Genomic DNA, 22,685 nt, shown 5'->3' on the forward strand with positions numbered 1-22,685 from the left:
CTACTGTAAAAAGAAAAGGCTCTTACAGTGGAGGGGAACCGGGGGAAGGTGAGAGGAAATGAGTGAATCTTATTCTCATAGGATTTGACTAAAGGAGGGTATAACATACACACTCAATTGGGTATGGAAATCTGTCTTACCCTACAGGAAAATAGGAGGGGAAGGGGACAAGAGAGTAGGGGGATGATAGAGAGGAAGGCAGATTGGGAAAGGGGGTAATCAGAAGCAAATACTTCTGAGGAGGGACAGGGTCAAAAGAAAGAATAGACTAAATGGGGGGGCAGGACAGGATTAAGGGAAATAGAGTTAGTTTTTCACAGCACGTCTACTATGGAGGTGTTTTGCATAACTGCACAGGTATAGCCTATATTGAGTTGCTTGCCTTTTCAATGAGGGTGGGTAGGGAGGGAAGAAGGGAGAAAATTTGGGACCCAAAGTTTAAAAAACACATGTTTTAAAAAAAATGTTTTCACATGCAACTGGGAAATAAGAAATACAGGAAATGGGGTACAGAAATCTATCCTGCCCTACGGGAAAATATAAGGGGAAGGGGGGGAGAGATAGCAGGGAAATCAGACTAGGGGAAGGGGTATTCAGAATGCATGCCATCTTGGGGTGGGGGAGGGGTGAGATGGGATGAAAATTTGGAACTCAAAATCTTGTGGAAGTAAATGTTGAAAACTAAAAATAAAAAAAAGAAATTAAAAAAAATAGCAGCGACAAAGACTGAGAGACAAGAGAACATGAGACAAGTTGGTCAGATAGCAAATAGTCTAGGTATCCAAACAATACAGGGGCAAAATCTAGTTAAAGAAGAGGCTGGAAAGAGGAAGTAGTAAAGGGCTTAAGAAATTATCAGCCAGGCCTGGTTAGACAGTAGAAGAGAATTGACTGAGGACAGTCACTTGAGGCCTGTATTAGTACAATATTAATGTGAAAGGAAAACATAACTCTATTCACTTTGTTCACAGAGAAGCCTTGCCAATTTTCCTGTTTTTGGTAGATGCCCTTAATTTGGTAATAAAATAGCAACTATAAAACAAAAATAAAAACAAAAAAAATTAAGAAATAAAATAATAGAGAAGATTTATGTAGTTGCCAAGAAGTTCAGTGATTCAGCTTACAACATTATGTACATGTGGGATAACACTTTTTTTAGATGATTTATTTCTCTTCCAGGAAGGCATGAGGGAGTCAGACTAAATTCTTATCTCTAGGGACTCTTAACTTTAAGGCCTATTCTCTTATATTTAGGAATATAAACATTACAACTCAACACAATATTTGCATTTCATGTGGCTGGGAGGCAAGAAGGGGTGCAAACACATGTGCATGCCACACACATAAAAGTTTGCTTTGGTCATTTCTATAGGATTCATCCTAATAAAATGTGAATCTATGTTTTTTTTTTCCAAATGCTTTCTTAACTTGAGCCTTCTCTCTTTTTCCCTACTCAAACCTGACCTATCCATCTCAAGTCCTAGACCCCTCAAGAAGCTTTCTTGTCTGTTTCAGTCTTCATTTAATCTTCTGCTCCTCCTTTTAACTGGCTACTGCAATTACAGGGTACCACCACATAATTTAGCACTTAATTATATCCTCTTTTCTCTTATTTAATGCATTAATTTTGTCTCCTCAATGCAAATGTACAATAGGGATCAAGTCTTATACCTTTGTGAGGAAACAAGGTGATGTAGTAAATAGAGTGCAAGGCTTCAAGTCAGAAAGAACTGAATTCAAATCTTGTGGCAGATACTTGTTAGCTATGTGACTCTTGTGTAAATCCCTTCATCCCTCTCAGGCTCATTTCCCTCATCCGTAAAATGAGGATAATAATAGCACCTATCACAGAGAGTTGCTAGGAAGAACAAATGAAATCAGATTCATAAAGCATTTTGCAAACCCAAAAGCACTATAAATTCGACATGTCATTACTATTATTGTTGTTGCTGTTGTTCTTATCTCCATCATACCACCTAGCAAAGTCCCAGACATAAAGGAGGAACCCAGCAAACACTAGGTGAATGATTAAAAGCAAGGATTTTGCTTGCAGGTTAAATGAAAGGCAGAAATAAAATTTCTCTTCTTAAAATCGAGTTATGAAAAACTAATGTAAGAAATCCTTTAAAAAAAATCACAGCTAAAAGTTTAATTTTTTTCCCTTCTTCATAAAAAGCTTTTCAGATGGTGCCATGACGCATGTGATAGATCTGTTTAGAGTTAAGGGTGCTGTAAGGACATTCCAAATAGTGCTGTGATTAACATTGGTAAAAGACATTTACTAATTCATCATACATTTTAAGGAGTATGCTGTAAGGATGTGTATTTAAAGACCAAAAATGTGCAAAGTTACATTACTAAAATGTGATTAGAGAAAACCCATTTCCCAATATTCCCCTCATTCACAAGGGCTGCATTAATATCAGTTCCAAAGCCATTATAAACTCTCCCCCACCTTACCATCTACTCCCACTCTAACAGAAATGTGCCTAATTGGAAGCTAGGGACTGCTCAGTTTTACATGAAGGCCTCCAACTCTCTCCCCATATTACACAGACAGTTCATAGCTTTCACAGGGAAGGGAAAGGAAATCCCTTCATCTTCAGGTGACCAGAAATTTCAGAAAGCACCAAGGAAGTCTATCTTCAGAAATGAAGTGAGAGATAGGAGAGAACAACTATGAAACCAACAGCTCCTGCCCTCCCTTCTTGTCCTTTTAAATGGGCTGTTGTGATGTGAGACAAAGAGGGACTAAGAAGGCATTTAATCCATAATTAAATGTATCCAAAAGTCAAGTAATTAGAGGGGTATTCATAGATCCCTTTCACCCCCAACACTGTTCTCCAAAATGCCAAACATGACGGCTATTAATGGAAGAAGCCCAGAAATCAGCTAAACTAAGTTGCAGTAATTCGAAGAATGAATGAATAAGTATATATTAAGAAGGAGGGTTACAAACAGAAAAGGTGAGACAGTTTTCTCAAGAAACTCATACTCTAATTGTAGGCTATAAAACACATAAAATTAAGTTCAACTTGACCTTATGGTCATGTGTGTCCACATCTGTGCGTACACTTTTGTATGAGAGGCAGAAGGAGAAAGAGATGGAAAACGGGAAGGAGGAGGGAGGGAGGTATGGAGAGAGGGAGAGAGAGGGATAAAGTAAGGGGGGGTGGGGGAAGTGTGTGTGTGTGTGTGTGTGTGTGTGTGTGTGTGTGTGTGTGTGTGTGTGTGTGTGTGTGTGTGTGTGTGTAGTCAATAGCTCTCATCTGGTTCCCCCATCATTCTCTGATGCACAACCTGGGGATCCTGGGGAAAGGATGGTACTTTGTGTATATTCTTCCCTGAACAACCCAGAACAAGTTAGACATTGTTGCAACAGAATATAGGAGGTGGGATGGGAAATAAGATTATTCCAGGATATATTTTAGCACGGTTTTTACTTTCCTTCCCTAGCCTATATAATTTTAGTATTAATGGTAACTAACACAAAATGATAAATTCTGCCACCCAGAAGTAAGTCCTATTAAAAATATATACAAAGAAATATGGAGCATACAAGCAGATTTCCTAGTTTGCTTTCAAGTTTTCTCTTCTGAAAAAAAATACATAACATCTTAAACTAGAAGAATTAATGCAGGTAGTTCCCTTAATACATTTGATTCGATTCCTAGAACACCATTAATACACATGAAGGGAAATTCTTGTTAGGGAAAGAGGCTTCACTATTTATGTTTTGACTGTAAGTCAAAGTAATGAGAAACCACGTCCCTTCCTCCACCTTGATTAGATCCTTTCTGAAGCTTTAGGACGGACTACAGCACTGAAGCTTCAGCACTACAAGAAAGCACTAACTTTAAGACAATATAGTCTAAATTAGGCTTGAGCTACTGAAAAAGAAAAGCTATGGGAAGAGGCAAGGTGGATAAGTAGAAGGAAAACATTTTCTGGGTGGAAAAGAGAAAAAAGAAATTTCCTCTCCCTAACTTTGATAAAGAATCAAGTCCATGATTGGTGTCATCCAAATAGGGTACTTACGCTGGTGAGAGGCCAGGAAATATCTTTCGAAGACAGGTGCCAATGTGTGCCAGCACGTCATTCACATCTTCTGATGATGCCATCTTCATGGAAAGGCTGCATTTTTCAGTTTCAACAATCAACTGCATGAAACAAAAATTTGGAAATTACACTTGAAATCCTAATTTAAAGGTAAATGAAATGCTTTAATGGTTTTTTTTAAATTTTAACAAATAAACACTTGATTCACAATGACCACCCAGATTCATATGCTTAGGTCAATTCAAATCTAGTCTATGGACAAACAGAGACCATGGAAAGACTTTAGCTTAAAAAAGCCAAGGTCTCCCACTGCCTCTGGGGTCATCGCCAGTCATCCTGACCTATGTCTTGCCACTGGAGAGTGAAGCTCATGACATTGAAGCTCTGTCTCACTTAAATCCAATTCATTTGTAAGTCCTGATGTCATTGGTTCTCTTTGAAAATGAAGGACAAACAACAATGAGGAAAAAAATACCTTGAAACCACTGGGCATGCAGTGTAACTCAGTGAGCTACACACTAGCCTGAGAGACAGGATAATTAAAATTTTAATCCCTCTCTTTAACTATGCTGGTATTTATGTGCCCATGAGCAAATCACAACTTCCAGTTCTCATAGCAGGCCGGACTAGATGATGATGGACGATGTAAGCATTTGTAGACAGACTGAAGAGGGGAAAATAATACAATAAACATTCATCAAATGCCTACTGAGTGCCAGGCACTGTGCTAAGCACTAAGGTACTTTGCTAAGCAATCCACTGAGGTACTGTGCTAAGGGATGAATGAATTTGGATTCAAAATTTGGATTATTTTCACTAACCTGTAACAGAAATTTAGCCACTTCTTCAATTAATTAAAAACATTTTTCTGAGAAGAGGCTTTTTCAGACTACCAAAGGGATTCATGATACAAAAAAGGTTAAGAACTCTTAGACTAGCTGATCTCCAAGTTCAGTTGAACTGGGATTGAGGCACTTTGTATTTATTGGCAGATATGAAATTCACTTCCCAAAGGGGATGATCTGGAGGTCTTACTGGACTGCAAGCCCATCAAAAAGTCAACAGTGTGTTATGGCTACAAAAAAAAATGTCAACACAATCTTAGGCAGCATAAAAGAAAGACAGTGGCGAAGAATAGAGAGGTTATAGCCCAACTATACTGTGCCCTGGACCGACCATATTGGAGTCTAGCCACTGGAGGAAATATAAAAGTCTTATCTGTGACTTCACTGATGTCAGGAACTTGCAGTACCAATGCAGTTTATATAATGCAGTGCCCAGAGGCACTGAGAAGTCTAAAGACCCACCCAGGGTCACAAAGCATGTATCAGAGACTGGACATATTTTTAATGGCTCATAAGATTACTAATTTGATGTAATATTTAAAATTTGTCAAATCACATGATGGGAAGATACAACTAGAACTCAGTGGCTCTTCTAACCTTTGTTAAGTCTCCCAACTCATGGCCTGTTACCTGAGAAACTAATGGCACAAACCCTAAAATGCTTTAGAAGAATGAGCTGCTAGGAGGCCAATGGGAGAACGAACTGGATGAAACACAGCCCAATTAATTACGGATTAAGAAAGGGCAGAGAGGAAATCCTTATTCCTGAAAACTAAAAAATCAATAGAACCCAGAGGTATCTATAGAAACACTCCTAGATTCCTAAAATAAGGTCTCCTAAAGTAATCATGCTGCTCTTTTTTTGTTGTTGTTTTTGTTTGTTTGTTTGTTTTGCTAAGGCAATCCCAGGGTCACAGAGCTAGTAAGTGTCAAGTGTCTGAGGCCTAATTTGAACTCAAGTCCTCCTGACTGCACCATAGCTCTATCCAATGCGCCGCCTAGCTGCCCCCATGCTACTCTTTTTTGAAAAATTGTGCATTGATGTGCATATATTTGTTCCTCTTTAAATAGTTACCTTGGGAAGCCACTGTATACTTGTTATACTTTAAATGTAAAATCACGCTTCATTGCTCTAGGGAGTAGATCTACACTTAGTAACATACCTATCACATGTATAAAGGCTACAATTTTAATATGAGTAATTAATAATTAGCTTATTTTAATCCCACTTTATCTTAACACTTAACCTTCATTAATTATGACAGATTACCTAGCTTGATGGGAAGAAGGAAGATTATAGGAAGGGTAAATGAGGTATTTAACTACAAAACCTTTTATAAAGAATGGATTCATACAGCATTCGGAAACATTGCACTACCCTTGTTAAAAGCACAGATCATATGAAAAAGAACCTAGAGTTTATTATAATTATATTATAATTAATATTAAATATAAAATAAATTAAAATTAAATTAAATTTGAATGATTAAGTAATTAAATTTAAATAAAAATTAAAATATAATAAAATTATACTGAATTATTTTTGTGACAAAAGGAATAAGCCCTGTCTCTCAAATTCTATAGTCTTTGTCATCTACCCCTTTCATATTTCAACTGAAGAACAGCTAACCTGATAAGAGATTATCAAGTTCATTTCCATCTTGGAACACTTTTTAAGCTCCTACTATGTTTAATGTTTGGTATAATCCTTCTACTAAAGGCCTTACTCAGCTCTAAAGACACACCATGGCCAAGAGGTAACTCTGTTCCTTATCCAAGAAATATGAGCACTGACAAAACCTAGAAAGCTAGAAAACATCACCTATTGATGACAGTAATAGCTTGAAGATCTATTACCTGAAGAATATCCTATGGAAAGAACTATGGAGTTTGAATGCAGATTGAAACATACTATTTGTTCTTTTTTTTTATTCTATTTTGTTTTGTTTCCTCTTTCTTGTGGTTCCTCCTATTAGCTCTAATTCTTCCTTACAACATGACTAATGTGAAAATGTTTAATAGGAATGCATATGTATAACCCACGTCAGATTGCGTGCCATCTTGGGAAGGAAGGTGGAGAGGGAGGGGGAGAAAAATTTAAAACTCAAAAGTATATGGAAATGATTGTTGAAAACTAAAAATAAATTAATAAAAAAGAAAGAAAGAATATCCTATGAAAGTTTGAGAGAGGCTTATCACTAGGTTGGTTGAATGGCGATGAATTTTTTAACACTTTTGGATTTACATCCATGACTGCATACACCAATGAAACTGTAGGTACCCAAAGATTGAAGTATATGAAGTTGTGTGAGGTTCCAAGGACATAAAGAAAAAAAAAATTCTTGCTCTCAAGGACCATACAAACCTATTACAGTAATTCAGAAATCTTCCCAAATGAGTATGACACAAGGTAGAATACAAGGACAGAAGAAATCCAAGTCAAATGGTATAGAGACAGTGAATAGGGAGAGATCATGTTTAGCTTGGGAATGAGTGAAGGAAAGATTCATTCGATCCAAATAATTTCAACAAACAAAACAACAGACATCTCTTACATGCCAGACATTGTGCTATGTGTTGGTGCAAGGGATAGGGGATAAAGGACAGAAACCAGACCTGTGATATCAATGATACAAGAAATTCCTAAGTGAGGAATTTCCCTCCATCAATGCAGGTCTTAGAGAACTGTCTAGAATACAGTTGCCAAACACTGCCTCAAGAATCCTGCGTGCAGCCACAAGGAGATAAAAATGTAATTGGAAAATGTTTTAAGAAAATAAAAATACAGTAAAACATAGATAATGTTTATATGTGGCTTTCAAAGTCAATATGTACCCACAGGGAACCTTATATATGGTTAATCCACCTCACTTCTATTTTAATTTGACACCACTGGCCTAGAACACTGAGATGTTAAGTGACTTGCCCAAGCTCAAACAGTCAGTAAGTATTAGAGGCAGTACATAAATCTGGATATTCCTAACTTCAAGGTCAGCTCTCTGGACCATGATACCACTATGGATGCTAGGCATACAGAGACAAAAATGAAACATTCCCTACAAAAATGAATCATGTCCTACCCTAAGGGAGGAAATAATATATATACAATATATATACTCAAGCAAATACAAAGCATACGTAAAGTAAATACATATTAATGGACGGGTGGGAAAAGTTGGTTGAGGAAATGTGGGGGGATGGAGAAGAAACTCTTAAGATATCTAGGTATTCAAAGACAGTAAACTTTAGCATTATAGGGATGGGAAAAATTCAAGTCAATCTGGCCTCAGACACATAATACAAGCTGTGTGACTCTGGGCAAGTCACTTAACCCCAATTACCTTACCCCCCCCCCCCAAAAATAGCATGTCAGCCAGCATGGGTAGAACATAGAAAGCATAGAAGAAAGTCACATGTAATAAACCTACACAGGTAGACTGCAGCCACATGGTAAAGAGCTTTAAAAGTCAAAGAGAGGAGCTTATCTTTTATCCTAAAGGCAACAAAGAATCACTGGATCTTTTTGAACATGCTGGATATTAATGGAAGAGAAAGATCTCAACAAGCAAAGAAGTGGATGGAAAGACTTTCCAGTAATGAAATCAGCATCTAGAAGCCCACAGAGACAAGAGATAATTGAATAAGACTGGGGGACAAGTAGTAGCTCAGTTTAGCTGGGAATGTAGAGTGAGCAAAGTATAGTAATATGAAATACAACTGGAGATGTACCAGATAATGGAGAGTCTTAAATGCCAGGATAAGGAGTCTGTGCTTTATATAAATATAGGCAGTAGTCACCAAAGGTTCCTGAGAAAGAGAATAATATGATCAGATCCATGCATTAGAAAGTCAATTTTAGTAGCATTGTGAAGGATGGAGTGAGACCACACATTAATGCTGGGAGAGACAATAGTTAAGAAACTACTACAATAGTCCGGAGAAAGATAATGATGATGATGTGAGTGGAAAGAAGGGTTGGATATGATATGTTTCAAAAATATAATGAGAATCTGATTGCATGTCAGAGATAAAGATAGTGGAAGATGGAAGTTTCAATTTGACTGCACTGTTTAGAGCCTGGGTAACTGGGAGGACAATAATATAATTAACAGAAACAATAAAGGTGGAAAGAGGGAAATGTTTTACTTTTGAGTTATGTTTTTAAACAGAGATACATGAGATAGTCCCTTTAAAATCTAACACAGATACTACAAAAGATGTACTCTGAGGTATCTCATTTTTAGAATTTAAAAAAATTCAATTTTACTTTTCCTTATTTGTTGGTAGAATCAGCTGACAATTTTAAAAGAAAGATTTTTCTATGAACACACACATTTGTAGATTAGTGGGAGGTTTCTCCCTCTAACAGATGTTGTCATGGCTCATTAACCAATGTCTCTTGATGACACACTAGGTTGTGAACTCTTGCATTTAAGTAGACCATAAAAATATTACACCAATGTAAAATGAATAGCCTGATATTAATCCAATATAAAAGAAATATTTCACCACCCACACAATACTGTGGGTTTACAAAGCATCTAACCAGGGACCATTAAAATTATACCAGTATATAATAATTTGGAATACACACACACACACATCATATAAATATATATAAACACATATATACACATTAATGTGTATATGTGTGTATATACATATGTATGTGTGTGGATTTATCAATGAGAGTACTTCCTTCAAAAGTGCAGGTCCCAAGTCACCCACACTTTCACATCCTGTCATCTCTACCTTGTCCTAACAAATTCTCCAAGGAAGATCTACTCAACAGCTGTCTCTCACTCTCACTATCTGTCCAGCCTACCACCTTTTCTGGTTTCCTAAAACTGGTCCCCTCAACACCCCCCTCCCATTACCTATTAAAAATTCCCCTTAGTGGGAACTACTTGTTCCTTGCACTTGTCATTCCATCTCCGGCCTTTTCAGCCTGATCACCTTCTCACCCATTTCCTGAAATGCTCTTCCTCTTCACCTCTACCTCTTGAAACCATTAGCCTTACAAAAGAAAAGAACTCTTTTGGCATTTCATTTCATTAGATTTTTAGTTTAAAATCTTTTGATTTATTTTTAAATTCTGAACGTTTTGCCTTCCAATATCAATAAAGCCTCATTCCATCTAAGCTTCTGTTCCACAAAGAACCACCTCTAGTCTGGGCACATTTGTCTTAATGGCCTCTCTTCTCTGATCCAGCCAAAACAATGGGTGCATTTTAAAATCATTGGTGTTATACTTCCAGACAAAATCTTGTATTTTTTTTTCTTTTCACAAGGATAATCAAAGTATGCTTTACTTTTATGACGATCTCACTTAAGGCAAATCTGAAGTGACTGATTCATTGCTATTTTTGTCAAGTATTGTCTCTTGAAATGTTTCTCTTCATTCTAAAATCACCCTTAGATTCTGTTAGGATTTATGGGGACCAAAATACTATATTGAATAAATCCTTAAATATGAGCCAATAATGAACATAACTGTATGATCCTGCAAACTCCCTTTCCTGTCACCTACTGGTGGATGTCAGGCGCAAAGGCTATGTACTTGCAAACAAAATAAGTAGTTTCTCGCCTCCCAGGTGTATGATCATCAACCTTCAACCCCTAATATTGAACCATTCATGCTGACCATTTCAAATTAGGGAATTATTCACCTTTATCAAGTCAAATGCCATGCTTTTTGAGTTTGGAGGTATTCATAAGTAAAGACATTTGAAAGTAAAAGTTTTGTAGGCAAGCTAAAAATGAAGAGAAGCCAACAGGTAGTAAACACTGTCCTAAAGGAATCTATGAATTGTTGAATAATTTTTAACATTGTTCTCTGAAACCAATTTGCCAAAGGAAGGGCTAATCAGAGGATACAAGAGACAGTGAAGAATATAAAGGAAACAGAAAGCATGGCTACTTTCGTTTTACCAGGTCACTTGGCCTAGCATATAGTAGGTGCTTGATACATATTTATTGATTAACTGAGGAAACTGCAATCTAGTTGGAGAGGCAAGACATATACTCACCTAAAAGAACACATTAAGAGATTACACAACGAAAGGTGCCAGACTACGTGGCACAGACCAGGGGTGGGGAACCTGAACTATTTGTTTTGTGAAATTTGGATTCACCCAAAGGGCCACACTTGATGACCCAGCTTCCCCATTCCTGGCAAAGACTATGGAATACATCCAAAAGAAGCCCACAAAGGCTCAAAATAACATCCTATGCACAACAGTTGGAAGAACTGACAATGCATATCGCTTAAAGACAATAAGATTGGAGTTAGAGAGAAGTCATTGCCGTCCTCAAGTTTTGCAAGAGAAATGAAAGTTATCTAGCTTGATTCCAGAAGGCAGAACATAAACAAGTAGAAGCTACCAAGAGGCAAATTTTGACTCAAAATAAGAAGAAATTTCCTGTATAAAAACGGAATAGCCCAACTAATGAGGCAGGGACGTTTTGCCATCATCAGAGGTGTTTAAACAGAGGTTTGGCAAACTGCTTGAAAGGAATTTTATGATGGACATTCATGCTTCAGGCATGAAACCTACTATTTACTATCAGTGTAACCATCACTTTACCTCTCAGTTTATATCTGTAAAAAGAGGACACTGGAGCAAATTAGCTCAAAGCTTCTTTCAATCTCTATATTTCGATCTCAAATTCTATAATCCTATTTAAGACCTGAGATTCCTTTCCTCTCTAGAATTCTTCTGGTGCTGGAGCAATCTCTCAGCATCAGTGTTTTGATAAATACGAAAATAGACAAGAGGAGTAAGGCAAGGGGGCTTACAGTCACAAGCACTAAATTAAAAATTAATGACTCCTAATTGCTAGTCCATCCTTCAAACTCACTCTTTTTTTACTTACTGGTTCAGCTCTAAGAGAAAAATCAAAAAATGTTCATTAGAACTGGTGAATATCTCTGTGTAGCAAAAGAATTCTGGATTTGGAAGCAAAGACATGAGTTCAAATCCTACCTCAGTCTCTTATCAGCTGCATCACCCTTGGTGAGTCACTTAATCTCTCTCAGTCTCAGTTTCCTCATCTATAAAATGAGAATAACTACAGCACCCACCTTCTGACATTCTTGTCAGAACTAAATGAGGCAGCATATGTAAAATGCCTTGAAAACCTTAAAGCGCTATGTAAATTTTATTAATTTTTATTTTCTTTTATTATTTTTATTATTACTCCAACTCCTTATTCTATGAATGAAGAAAATAAATCCTAGAGATGCTAAGTAACTTGCTAATGATCATACATTTAATAAGCAACTGATCCAAGACCAAAACTCCAGTAGTCTTTCCATTTTGTTTTGTGGTATGGACCACAAGGAAAGAAGGAAGCAATGTCATCACAAGGGATACTTCCATTAACACATCATCTTCAAAAGAGGACCAAGACAAATCTGCCACATGCTCATTTCCAAGCAAGTCAATAACATTGGTTGCTTTGTTAGTAACAACCAAATGACTGAGTGAAAAAATGATCCTTGAGTTCTTATAGTATGTCAGGCACTGTGCTAAGTGAGCACTGGTGATACAAATACAAAAAGTGACATCATCCCTAACCATTAACGAACTTATGTAATTTATTACACGTGCATTATATTAATATGTAACATAACATAACATAATAGTGTAACATAACATAACATAACATAATACTTATAAGAGAGTGGTAGCCATGGAAGTTTGGGTTAAAACAGTATTGATTTGATTCCAGGAACCACACAAAACAATTCACCTCACTGCTTTGTAGTAGCTCCTTATAGGCAAGGCCCCTGTGACAAATCATGTTCTGAAAAATCTTTTATTATTAACCATCAAATTAAAGTCCTCCCCACCCATTACTTGTCAATCACTGAAGAGTCATCAGGAAGGATCTAATCATAATATCATTCATACACTACTGTTCTCTCCAGCATGTACTTTGATCATTTGAACAAAGAGATAGATGATGTTATTGTCCTAATCTCAATCTCCCAATCTTTAGAATGATAAACACATTGTGAATGTTATTCTGGATGAACTATGATTAATAATCAAGAATCTGTAGGTTAAGGTGGATAAACATGCTACAAGAAGAAACAATTATTTCTAAAAAAAAAGTCATGAAGCACTCACACATCCTCTTTAAAAAAAAGTATGAAATCTCAATGTTTTTCTACTAATTTTAAAGTAATTTAGCAGTGCATTCCCTTAATAAATGCAACACAGACTGAAAATTTAGAGATTGTGTATAGCAAGTTGTAATGCTAATAATATAGCCCTATGCCACTGATATTGCCACTAAAACTTAATGCTAATTAGTTCTTTTCAAACTCAATTATACAGAATATGTTATTTTTATCATAATGACCCTGGATCTCCCCCTACCTACCTACTCGTCCACATAATTCTGCAGCTCAGTCTACGTGTGAATATTTTCAACAAATACAGTTTCTGGGAGGAAATATTTGTCTTTTCTACCCTTGTTTTTCTGGATTGTCCTAATGGGATTTGAAGATAGGTAAAACAAAAATAGCAAGAGTCCGAATATTTCAGGAATGCAGAAAAGGTCATGTCCTTGCCTTGATAAACAGGCATGTACACTCACCTGACCTGGCTTGTTGCAGGTAACTCCTTGAATTTCTAGGTAGCTGAAGGTTAACTCTAGCTGTAATTAGAGAAAAAAAATGCTTATTTTATTAAACAGTCTTAAAATATAAAGTTTAATTTAGAAAATCCTATAAATCAATGGTAGATGAAGAAAAAGCAAAAGATCAAGCCATTTATAGAGAGAGTGGTTTTGTGGAATCCCTGTTTCCAAGGCTAGGAGCACTGGCCTTGATTTATATTATGCTCTAAGAACATGCCTCTTTACCAGTGGATGCTGCTGTAGATAGCACTGAGGATCAAAAGAGATGTCCACTTAATGTAATGTTAGGTTTCCCCAGATTCAACAAGATACCGGTTCATTAAAATCTTCTGCCCTCACATTTCAGGATTATACTTAAAGGTAGCAGTTAAATTATAATATACAACAACAAAACTCCCTCAAAAGAATACAATTAATATCAGTTTGCTCTTTTTTCAAAAGCACTTTGTCATCTTTCATGCTTTCTTCTTTTTGACCATCAGTATTCATTTTTGTTTTACTTCATAGATGTATACATGCATGCATGCACGCACGCACACACACACACACACACACACACACACACATATTCGTTCTAACAGAGCATTCGGGTATAATAGAACATATTAGTTCTAATAGAACATTCAGGTATTTGTTTTTAATTATTCTTAAATGTTAAATGTACTTAAACCAAAACTTCCAAAACATTTAATGCGAAGGACCTCTCAACACCTGGCTAAATAACACTACTTCCCCTCATATTTTTATTATAAGGTGTCTTCCCCACCTCCTCACCTGTCTCATGGCAGTTAGTGAGTCAAAAAATATTTATTAAATGTGTCAGGCACTGTGCTAAGTGCTGGGGATTAAAAAGAGTTAAAACAGTCTTGCCCTCAAGGAGCTCATAATCTAATGGTGAAGACAAAAAGTAAGTAAATATGTATAAACAAAATACATACAGGATAAATAGGAAATAAATAACAGAAGAGAAACACTAGAGTTGAGAGGGGTTGGTAAAGTCTTGATGTACAAAATGAGATTCTGATCAAGACCAGAAGGAAGCCAGGGAAGCCAGTAGCAGAGAAGAGGAGAAAGGGTATTCCAGAAAATGGGGACAATCAGAGAAATGTCCAGAGACAAGAGATGAAGCATCTTATTCTTGGAACAGAAGGACAATGTCACTGGATCAAAACATATATGTACAGTGTAAAAAAGACTGGAAATGTAGGATGGGGTTAGGTTATGAAGGGCTTTGAGTGCCAAACAGTTCGTTTTGATTTGATCCTGGAGATGACAGGGAACCATGGGACCTCTTGATTAGTAGGGTAACAATCTTACATGAGGGAAATCACACTGGCAACTTAATGGAGGATGACTTAAGTAGGAAGAGACTTCAGATACAGTTTCTTTTACCTCATTACATCTTCAAACCTATTACTTTACTCTTTCTTAAGAAAATGTATAACTGTTTGTTCACTCCCTTTTCCATTCAACATTCTTTGTCTACCATAACTTGCTTCTTCTCTAACTTACAATCCACAGTTGTATCTTTGGTCTTGGACACAACCATGACAGACTTTTCAGATGAGGAAAGATATGGGAAAATGTAGCAGCTCAGAGAGGTTCTTAGTTTGAAGTTTCTTGATTTAAATAATAGTTTTCCTGTTAAAGCACTGCTCAGTGAAATGGGAGAAATGAAAGGCCTTGAGCAAGGGTAGACAAAGAGCTTCATGATGCCCCCTAAGGGTGTGTTATGATACCTTATCTAGGGCAAGTTAAAATAAAACAAAAAACTGTCACCTGAGGTCACCACCTCCAATTCCAAGTAACCATAGGAAAAGGTAGCTAGGCAATTATGGTGCTAGGGCTTTGAGGCTTAAGAAGGGGCAATGAATGAGGCTAAGTACCTCAAAGTTCCCAGAAATTACTCACAGTTGAGATAGTATCTGGTCAACAGCAGTAATAGGATGTAAGTCAAGAAGACAGTGAAGAAAGGGAATGCTGATGAGGGGAGGGGAAGGGGGAGCAGGGATGGGCTGGTAAATGTTTTAACAACTTCAGGAAAAAACTGTAGCTACAACTCATTTTTAAGTTTAATTTACGTAATTAACACTTTATTTGGTCTAGACAATCAGCAAAACAATAAATCAAACCCTGATTGACAGTTTCTGAGGTGCAAGTTTTATAATCAGCTCTCAAAAGGCAGCTTGAACTAGCTCCTGCATATCCCTGAGGTAGAAGATTGCTAGAAAATGGGAACAGGAAAAAGTTGGTGAAGAGGAAGGGTCACAAGGAAAGAAATGTAGAGATAAATACTATCAAAGGATGAAGGGTGTTAGAATATTTCATGGACAATAGAGAATAATAGAGGAGTGGCTTCATGGAAACTCAGGACTTCTGCATTAGGTTTCAAACTACCTCAAATGTGCATTATTTATTCCAATATTCTTTAAATTATTTTTAAGCTGTTACTCATTCTAACCAACCATGACTCTATTACCCCCCCATAAATTAAGATGCAAAACCAGCATTCATTCAATGAACATTGGTCAACTTCTTATGATACTAGGGCCCTAGGGAGATAAAAAAAAAGTTTAAACGAAACACAAAGTCTCTAGCTCTTCTAAGCAATAAGATGATCAAAGACAATTCAAAAGACGCATGATGGAAAGTGCTATCCACATCCAGAAAAAGAACTATGGAGTCTGAATATAGACTAAAGCATACTGTTTTCACTTTTCTTCTTTTCTTTCTCATGGCTTTTTCCTTTTGTTCAGATTCTACTTTCATAACATTGACTAATGTTAGGATTAATCATAAAGACTAATATGATTAATGTGATTCTACATACATATATATCCTATATCGGATTGCTTGCTATCTTGGGCAGGGGGAAGGGAAAGGAGAGAGAAAGATTTGGAACTATCTTATAAAAGTGAATGTGGAAAATTATCTTTACATGTAATTGGGGAAAAAAAATAAAATACTATTAAGTGAGACACAAAATCTCTACCTTTATAGAACTCACTAAAGTCCAACATTAAAACTATTACATTCCCAAAGTTGAAGATGGGGGCAAGGGAAACTGTGTTTGGCTTTCCAGTAGATAGTCTAGATCACTTATATTTAGTAATAAAAAGGAATTTCTGGAGTTAACAGAATCAAAAAAATTGTTTAGCCTTGATAATTCCCAGAATCTTCTACTTAGTACAGGCTATAAAGATAGCCTGAACAATGGGTATTAAGGATAACCTGGTAAAGGCCCAAAAAATATGTATTTCAAGAATGTATACCAAGAAAAGGGAGGCAGGGGAAAAGCCGGGGGGGGCCCAGAGAGTTATCCCTTAAACCTGGTATCTGAACTCAATAAGGACACCCAACTGTCAGAAGAAAACAAAATGCCCTGGGAACCTCCTTTTGATAAATTATACAAAGGAGATCTTTCATTTTCTTATTTCTTGTTTAGAACAAAATAGCATTTTGAAAAAAGCCAAGTAAAATATTCACATTATCAAGTACTTGTTAAATGAAAGAGGCAGAAATATGCAACTTGGTTCTTTTACTATGAGCTTTTCATTCAGGCAATAATTTAAAGACCTAAAGACCTAGCTTCCTTTCTTATGAACCAAATTAAATATTTTAGGTAGGGTCTATAGGATACTCTCTTCTTGCTTAGGGAAAAAAAACAAAAGCAACAGTATTAGAGAATTAGGTAGCAAGAAGAAGGAGAACACTACTAGATCCAGTATATACACACATACACACACACACACACACACATATATATATATACACACATACACACACACACACACACACACACGCACACACACACACACACACACACTCTCTGGTGCCCCTTCTAAGCTGTACTATTTCACATGCCCATTAGCATGCAGCAACAAAAGGGTTCCAAGTAGGGTTAGACCTACTAGATTATTCAGTGAACATCAAGAAGTTTTCACCCACTTTCCCTCTCTCCTGATTGGTGAAGACTCAGCTGGGATCATTGCTTCTGAGGAGTCCCAGCCATGCTAACTGCAATAGTAGCTCAACTCTCCAAACTGCTCCAGTTCCTTAACTCTAACACCTAACATTCTATCCCTCTCCATCTCTCTCTCTCTCACTCACACACACACCCTCACCCCCTTTCCAGCTACTTTCACATTTTATCTTTCTCCAATCAGATTATAACCTCTTTGCAAATAGGGTCCATCTTGTTTTCTTAATACCTGATATTTAATAAAAAACCTATAATAAATGCTGTATCTATCTTTCTCTCTTACTCCCCACCTATCCCTACTGAATTTCCATCATCCTAAGTATCTTCATACCAACATTGTTTAAGATAAGAGCACACTACTATGGTATCTTTCCCTTGAATCTAAAATTAATCTCAGCCACAACCACCTTCTCCTCTCCCATTCATTCAAATTGTTAGCAAAAAAAGTAGGTAGTAGCAGAGCAGTAACTCAGGCAACTAGGGCTTTCTCTCCCCAGCCCCCCCCCCCCCCCCCCTCACCATACCTACCATGAAATATAGAAGAGCTGACAGCATTTGCAAGTCTTCTGCAATGAGAAACCATTATGCTTTCAACTTAGAAATAATTAGTTACAATGAGAAGCAAGTGAGTGGTTCCCCTCTTCCACCACCTTGGCAAACCCCTTGGTAGAGCTAAGAGATCTCTGTCTTCCCACCAACACAGTACAGTATCCTGAGATGTACCCCCCCTGCACGCACCCTCCTAACTGAAGTGTTAGAGAGATCAACAGGTAAATAACAGGTAAACATTTGCCTTAAGGTGTTAATCAAACTTCTAAGACCTATCTGCTTTTTTAAAAAAAATTTAAGGCTAGCCCCAAAAAACATTATAAGACATGAATAATTGGGGATAGACAGCCTCAAATCTCCAAAGAAAGACATTTTGTTCTAAGGTGAGCTACATTGTAGGGGTAGAAGAAGGAGAGAGCTTGTCCGAAGAGAGGGTAAAATATTCCTTCTTTCCCCCTTTTTTAATTTTGAGGAGTTATTTTCTTTCAAATATCAAGCATTTTTTCTCCCTCCCAAGTAACCCCCAATAACAATAAATATGTACAAAATAACAAATATGCCTAGTCAACCAAAACAAATTCCCATACTGGCCAAGTCTAAAAATGAGCCTCATCCTGCATATTTAGTCCATCACCTCTCCTTCAGAAGGTGAGGGGCATGCTTTTTGACTGGTCCTCTGGAATCATGACTGATTACTGTTGACTACTGTTGTTGAGTTTTTCAAATTTATTTTTCTTTACATTATTGTTATCGTGTGGATTGTTCTCCTAGTTCTGCTCAGCTGATTTATTACTTCATACAAAGTCTTCCCAGGTTTCTCTGAAACCATCTCTTTCATCATGGCTGACAGTACAACACTATTCTATTACAGTCATATACCATAATTTGCTTGGCCATTCCCAAATTGATGGGTACCCCTTTAGTTTCCAGTTTTTTGCCACAACAAAAAGAGTTGCTAGAAAAGTATTTTTTTGCCCATATTGGATCTTTTTTGTTTTCTCTGTTCTCCATGGAATATAGGCCAAAAAAAAAAATGGTATCCCTGAGCAAAAATGCACACATAATTTAGTAACTTTGGGGGCATAATTTCAAAATGTTTTTCGCAAACAGTGCATCAATGAGTCTGTTTTTTTATAGTCCCTCCAATATTTGTCATCTTCCTTCTCTATCAACCGCAAATCTGACAACTGTGAGATAGAATCCCAGAGTTGCGTCAATATCTATAAAAAAAGGTTTGTCAGAATTATGTGATATTTGAAATGATATATGTTCCATACATGGGAAACATCAACATCATCATCATCATCATCCACCACCATCATCATCGTCAGGGTTTAGGACTATCTTTGCAGGGTCTCCTGCTATTATATCTTCTCTGTCTTTCTTTTTTTCCACTTGGGGCTGCTATTCTGCTCGGCCTCTCACCTGCCCCACCTGCATTTAATATCTAGGCTTCTGGATAAGCTCTTTTTTCTTTTGTTAAAGAAAATGTGGGATCTTCTTTCTGTCCCTACTCTACACAAATTCTGCTTTTGAAAACATGAGCCATGGCATTTATTTTTCTTCCATATTTATTTTTAGTCCCAATATTAAAATATCTAATTAGATTACAATCAAATTTAGAAACACAAATGAGTAATTAGCCCAAGTTTGTCCACTAGATAAGTGAATCCTACATGGGAGGAAAATGGAGAAACAGTCAAGAATGATTCAATGTTATCACCAACCCCACTTTACCAAACTCAGACCAAATGATTTCAAAAATACTTAACATAATTCAAAGTGGGTTTTCTTGAAACCCATTCCCTTCCCAGACTAGGAAGAGGCCAGCAGCCAAATGGAATGGCTGAAGAGGGTGGAAGTAGTATGACTGGGTGGTGAGGGGGTGGGAAGCACTGACCTTGAAAAGCTGAAAGAAGCCGGGTGGCTCTAAGAGTTACAGTACTACTGTAACCCTGAGCAAGGGCAGATAGCTGGCTCAGTGGATAGAGGGGTGGGCCTGGAGTGAGGAAGACTCAGCTTCTGAGTTCAATTCTGGCCTCAGACACTTACTAGCTGTGTAACCTAAGCAAGTTACTTAACCTTATTTGCCTCAGTTTCCTCATCTGTAAAATAAGCTGGAGAAGGAAATGGCAAACCACTCCAGTATCTCTGCCAAGAAAACCCCAAAGTGGGTCATGAAGATTTGGACAGGACTGAAAAATGACTAAACACAACAATCCTGAGCAAGTGACAGGTTCCCTGAGCCTCAGTTTCTGCATCTATAAAGTGAGGTAGCCAGACTGGATTTCCTGTAAGGTCACTTATAGAGTTCTGCTGCTATATATATATACATGCACTTATAGAGTTCAGCATCAGCAAAAACATTTCCAGAACTCCACTTAAATAAGGGACAGGAAACTGGGAGATACAAAGAATCGCAGAATCTTGGAGCTACAAGGGACATTGGAGGCAATCTCTGAATTTCTAGCTGGGAAAGACTTCTTTTATAACACACTCAACAAATGCTCATCCAATTTTTGCTTGCAGACCTCTAGTGTTGGAAAACCCACTGCCTCCAGAGGCAGCCCATTCCACTTTCAAATAGTTTTAATTGTTAGGAAGTTCCTCCCTACAGCAAGCCTCAATTTGCCTCTTGCAGCTGCCCTCTGGGGCCAAGTAAAACAAGTCTAATCTCTCTTCCCAAAGAATGATGAAGGCAGTTTCCTAACAGCATCAATGTGGTACAAAGACCTTTCACCAGGGTATCAGGTAACCTGAATTTTAATCACTGCTCTTACAAGAACTAGTTAAGACACAATTCCAATCTCATTCTGCCCTCCCTCTTTTCGCCTGTGTGCATTTGTACAAATGTTTCTCACATCTAAACAGTGTGTCTCCACCTCTTCCTGAAATTCTTTTCTTTCTCCGAGGTTCAGGTTACATTCCACCTCTCCACTGTCCCTCTTGATTGACCTAGAAGGAATGTCTCCCAAATCTTTCACCCTCCTTTTATACATTTACTGCATTTCAATAAATATTACGGTTATTTGTGTATATTTCTTATCCCCTGAACTGAACTATGAGCTGCCTTGAAGGCAAAGACTATCATATGTTACCTTTCTATCCTGGACCCCTAGCACAGTGCAGATAGCACATAGCAGAAATTCAAATATTTTTGCTAAAAAGAATTGAAAAGAGTATAATGTCTTGTTGGGAAAACTGGGTGTGGTCATAAATTGAACAAACCAAAAATAGGTACCACATGAGGGCAGCAGCTAGGTATTGTAGTAGACGGACCTAGAGTCAGAAAGATTGATTTTAAATCTGACCTCACACACTATCTGCCACTATTTGTCTCAGTTTCCTGAACTATAAAATGGAAATAATAATAGCACCTACTCCCCAGGGTCACTGTGAGAGGATAAAAGGAGATGATACTTGTAAAGTACTTAGCACAGTGCCTGGAACATGGTAGGTGCTATATAAATGCTTATTCTCTTCCCCTTCTGTTCAGTTCCTTTAATCTCCATCTCCCTTACTTACATCAACTGTAAATTGGCTTGTTTCAAAGATAAAATGTGAAAATATCTGTGAAAGCTCTTAGCAAAATCACAGTGCCTGGCACATAGCAGACTGCTTAATAAATGCTTGTCCCCTCTCCCTTCCCTCTCAGACAAAAATTCAGAAAATAAATCAATAATAAAGGAACAAATGACTCAAAGAAAGCAAGACAGGAAACAAAGAAGAAAACAATGAGGACAAAGTCACATAAAGGGCAAGAACTACTCCTGCCTTGATTTTGTAAAAAAAGGAAGACTAATTGCAGGGCCTTGAAGAAAAGAACATGTGAAGTAAGACCAATTTTGCTCAAGACATTTTAGGCTGACAGGAAGGAGAACCTCAAGTCACTAGAAACTGTTACATCTTTTTACAGAACAAAAGACTTACCATATTCTTTGACACAAATTTTCTGGAGTGTGTTTGTGTGTCTTCCCAGTTAAAATACTTATAATTAATAGCTACTAATTAAGAAGGTCAATGACACTAGCTCCACTGATCAATCTGGGATGACAATGGAAAGTGGATAGCAGCCTACCCCATAGGGAAAACATGGGAACAAGTCACTTTGGGGAAAAAAAGATAGCAGGGTTTATTCATGACAACTAAAGTGGCTTAAAAGCACATGTTGTAGCTGATTTTGGCTGACTGGTTATAAGATATTTCACAATGAAAGGCCTGGGGACACAGGAACAAGACAGGAAACAGAGTAAGTGAAGTATGATCAAGGCAAATCTATAAGTTCAAAAGAGTCAGTAACATTTTTACTTAAAGTGAACACATCTTTCAAGAAACCGTACTTCAAAAGACCATTGAACTCTTTTCTAAAACCCATACATTTTGCTTCTGTAATGGATTCTTCATCAGTAGCATAATTCCTTACTTAATGCTTAAGCCTTCTCCAGAACTCTGAACCACCCAGAAAAGTTTTAAAATGTATAGGTTTTCCATCCAGATTTCACTTGCACAAGAACAAAATATATTTGCTCTATAGATAAATCTTTTTTTAATGGGATGAATGGAGAGAAGAAATATATTTTCCCTTGGAGAAAGTTTTAAAT

At 37.2% G+C, this 22,685-nt stretch overlaps 1 protein-coding gene across 1 annotated transcript in view; it reads right to left on the reverse strand.

Annotated features, from left to right (window-relative positions):
- Positions 1-22,685, reverse strand: part of CARMIL1 (capping protein regulator and myosin 1 linker 1) — a 366,062-nt gene that overhangs the window by 181,021 nt on the left and 162,356 nt on the right. The window contains 2 exon segments of the mRNA XM_027852377.1: positions 4,039-4,160; positions 13,512-13,571. Of these exon segments, the coding sequence (XP_027708178.1) occupies positions 4,039-4,160; positions 13,512-13,571 (182 nt within the window).

This window comes from Vombatus ursinus, unplaced genomic scaffold, assembly GCF_900497805.2.
Source record: "Vombatus ursinus unplaced genomic scaffold, bare-nosed wombat genome assembly UNPS02009573.1, whole genome shotgun sequence".
NCBI classification, from domain to species: domain Eukaryota; kingdom Metazoa; phylum Chordata; class Mammalia; order Diprotodontia; family Vombatidae; genus Vombatus; species Vombatus ursinus.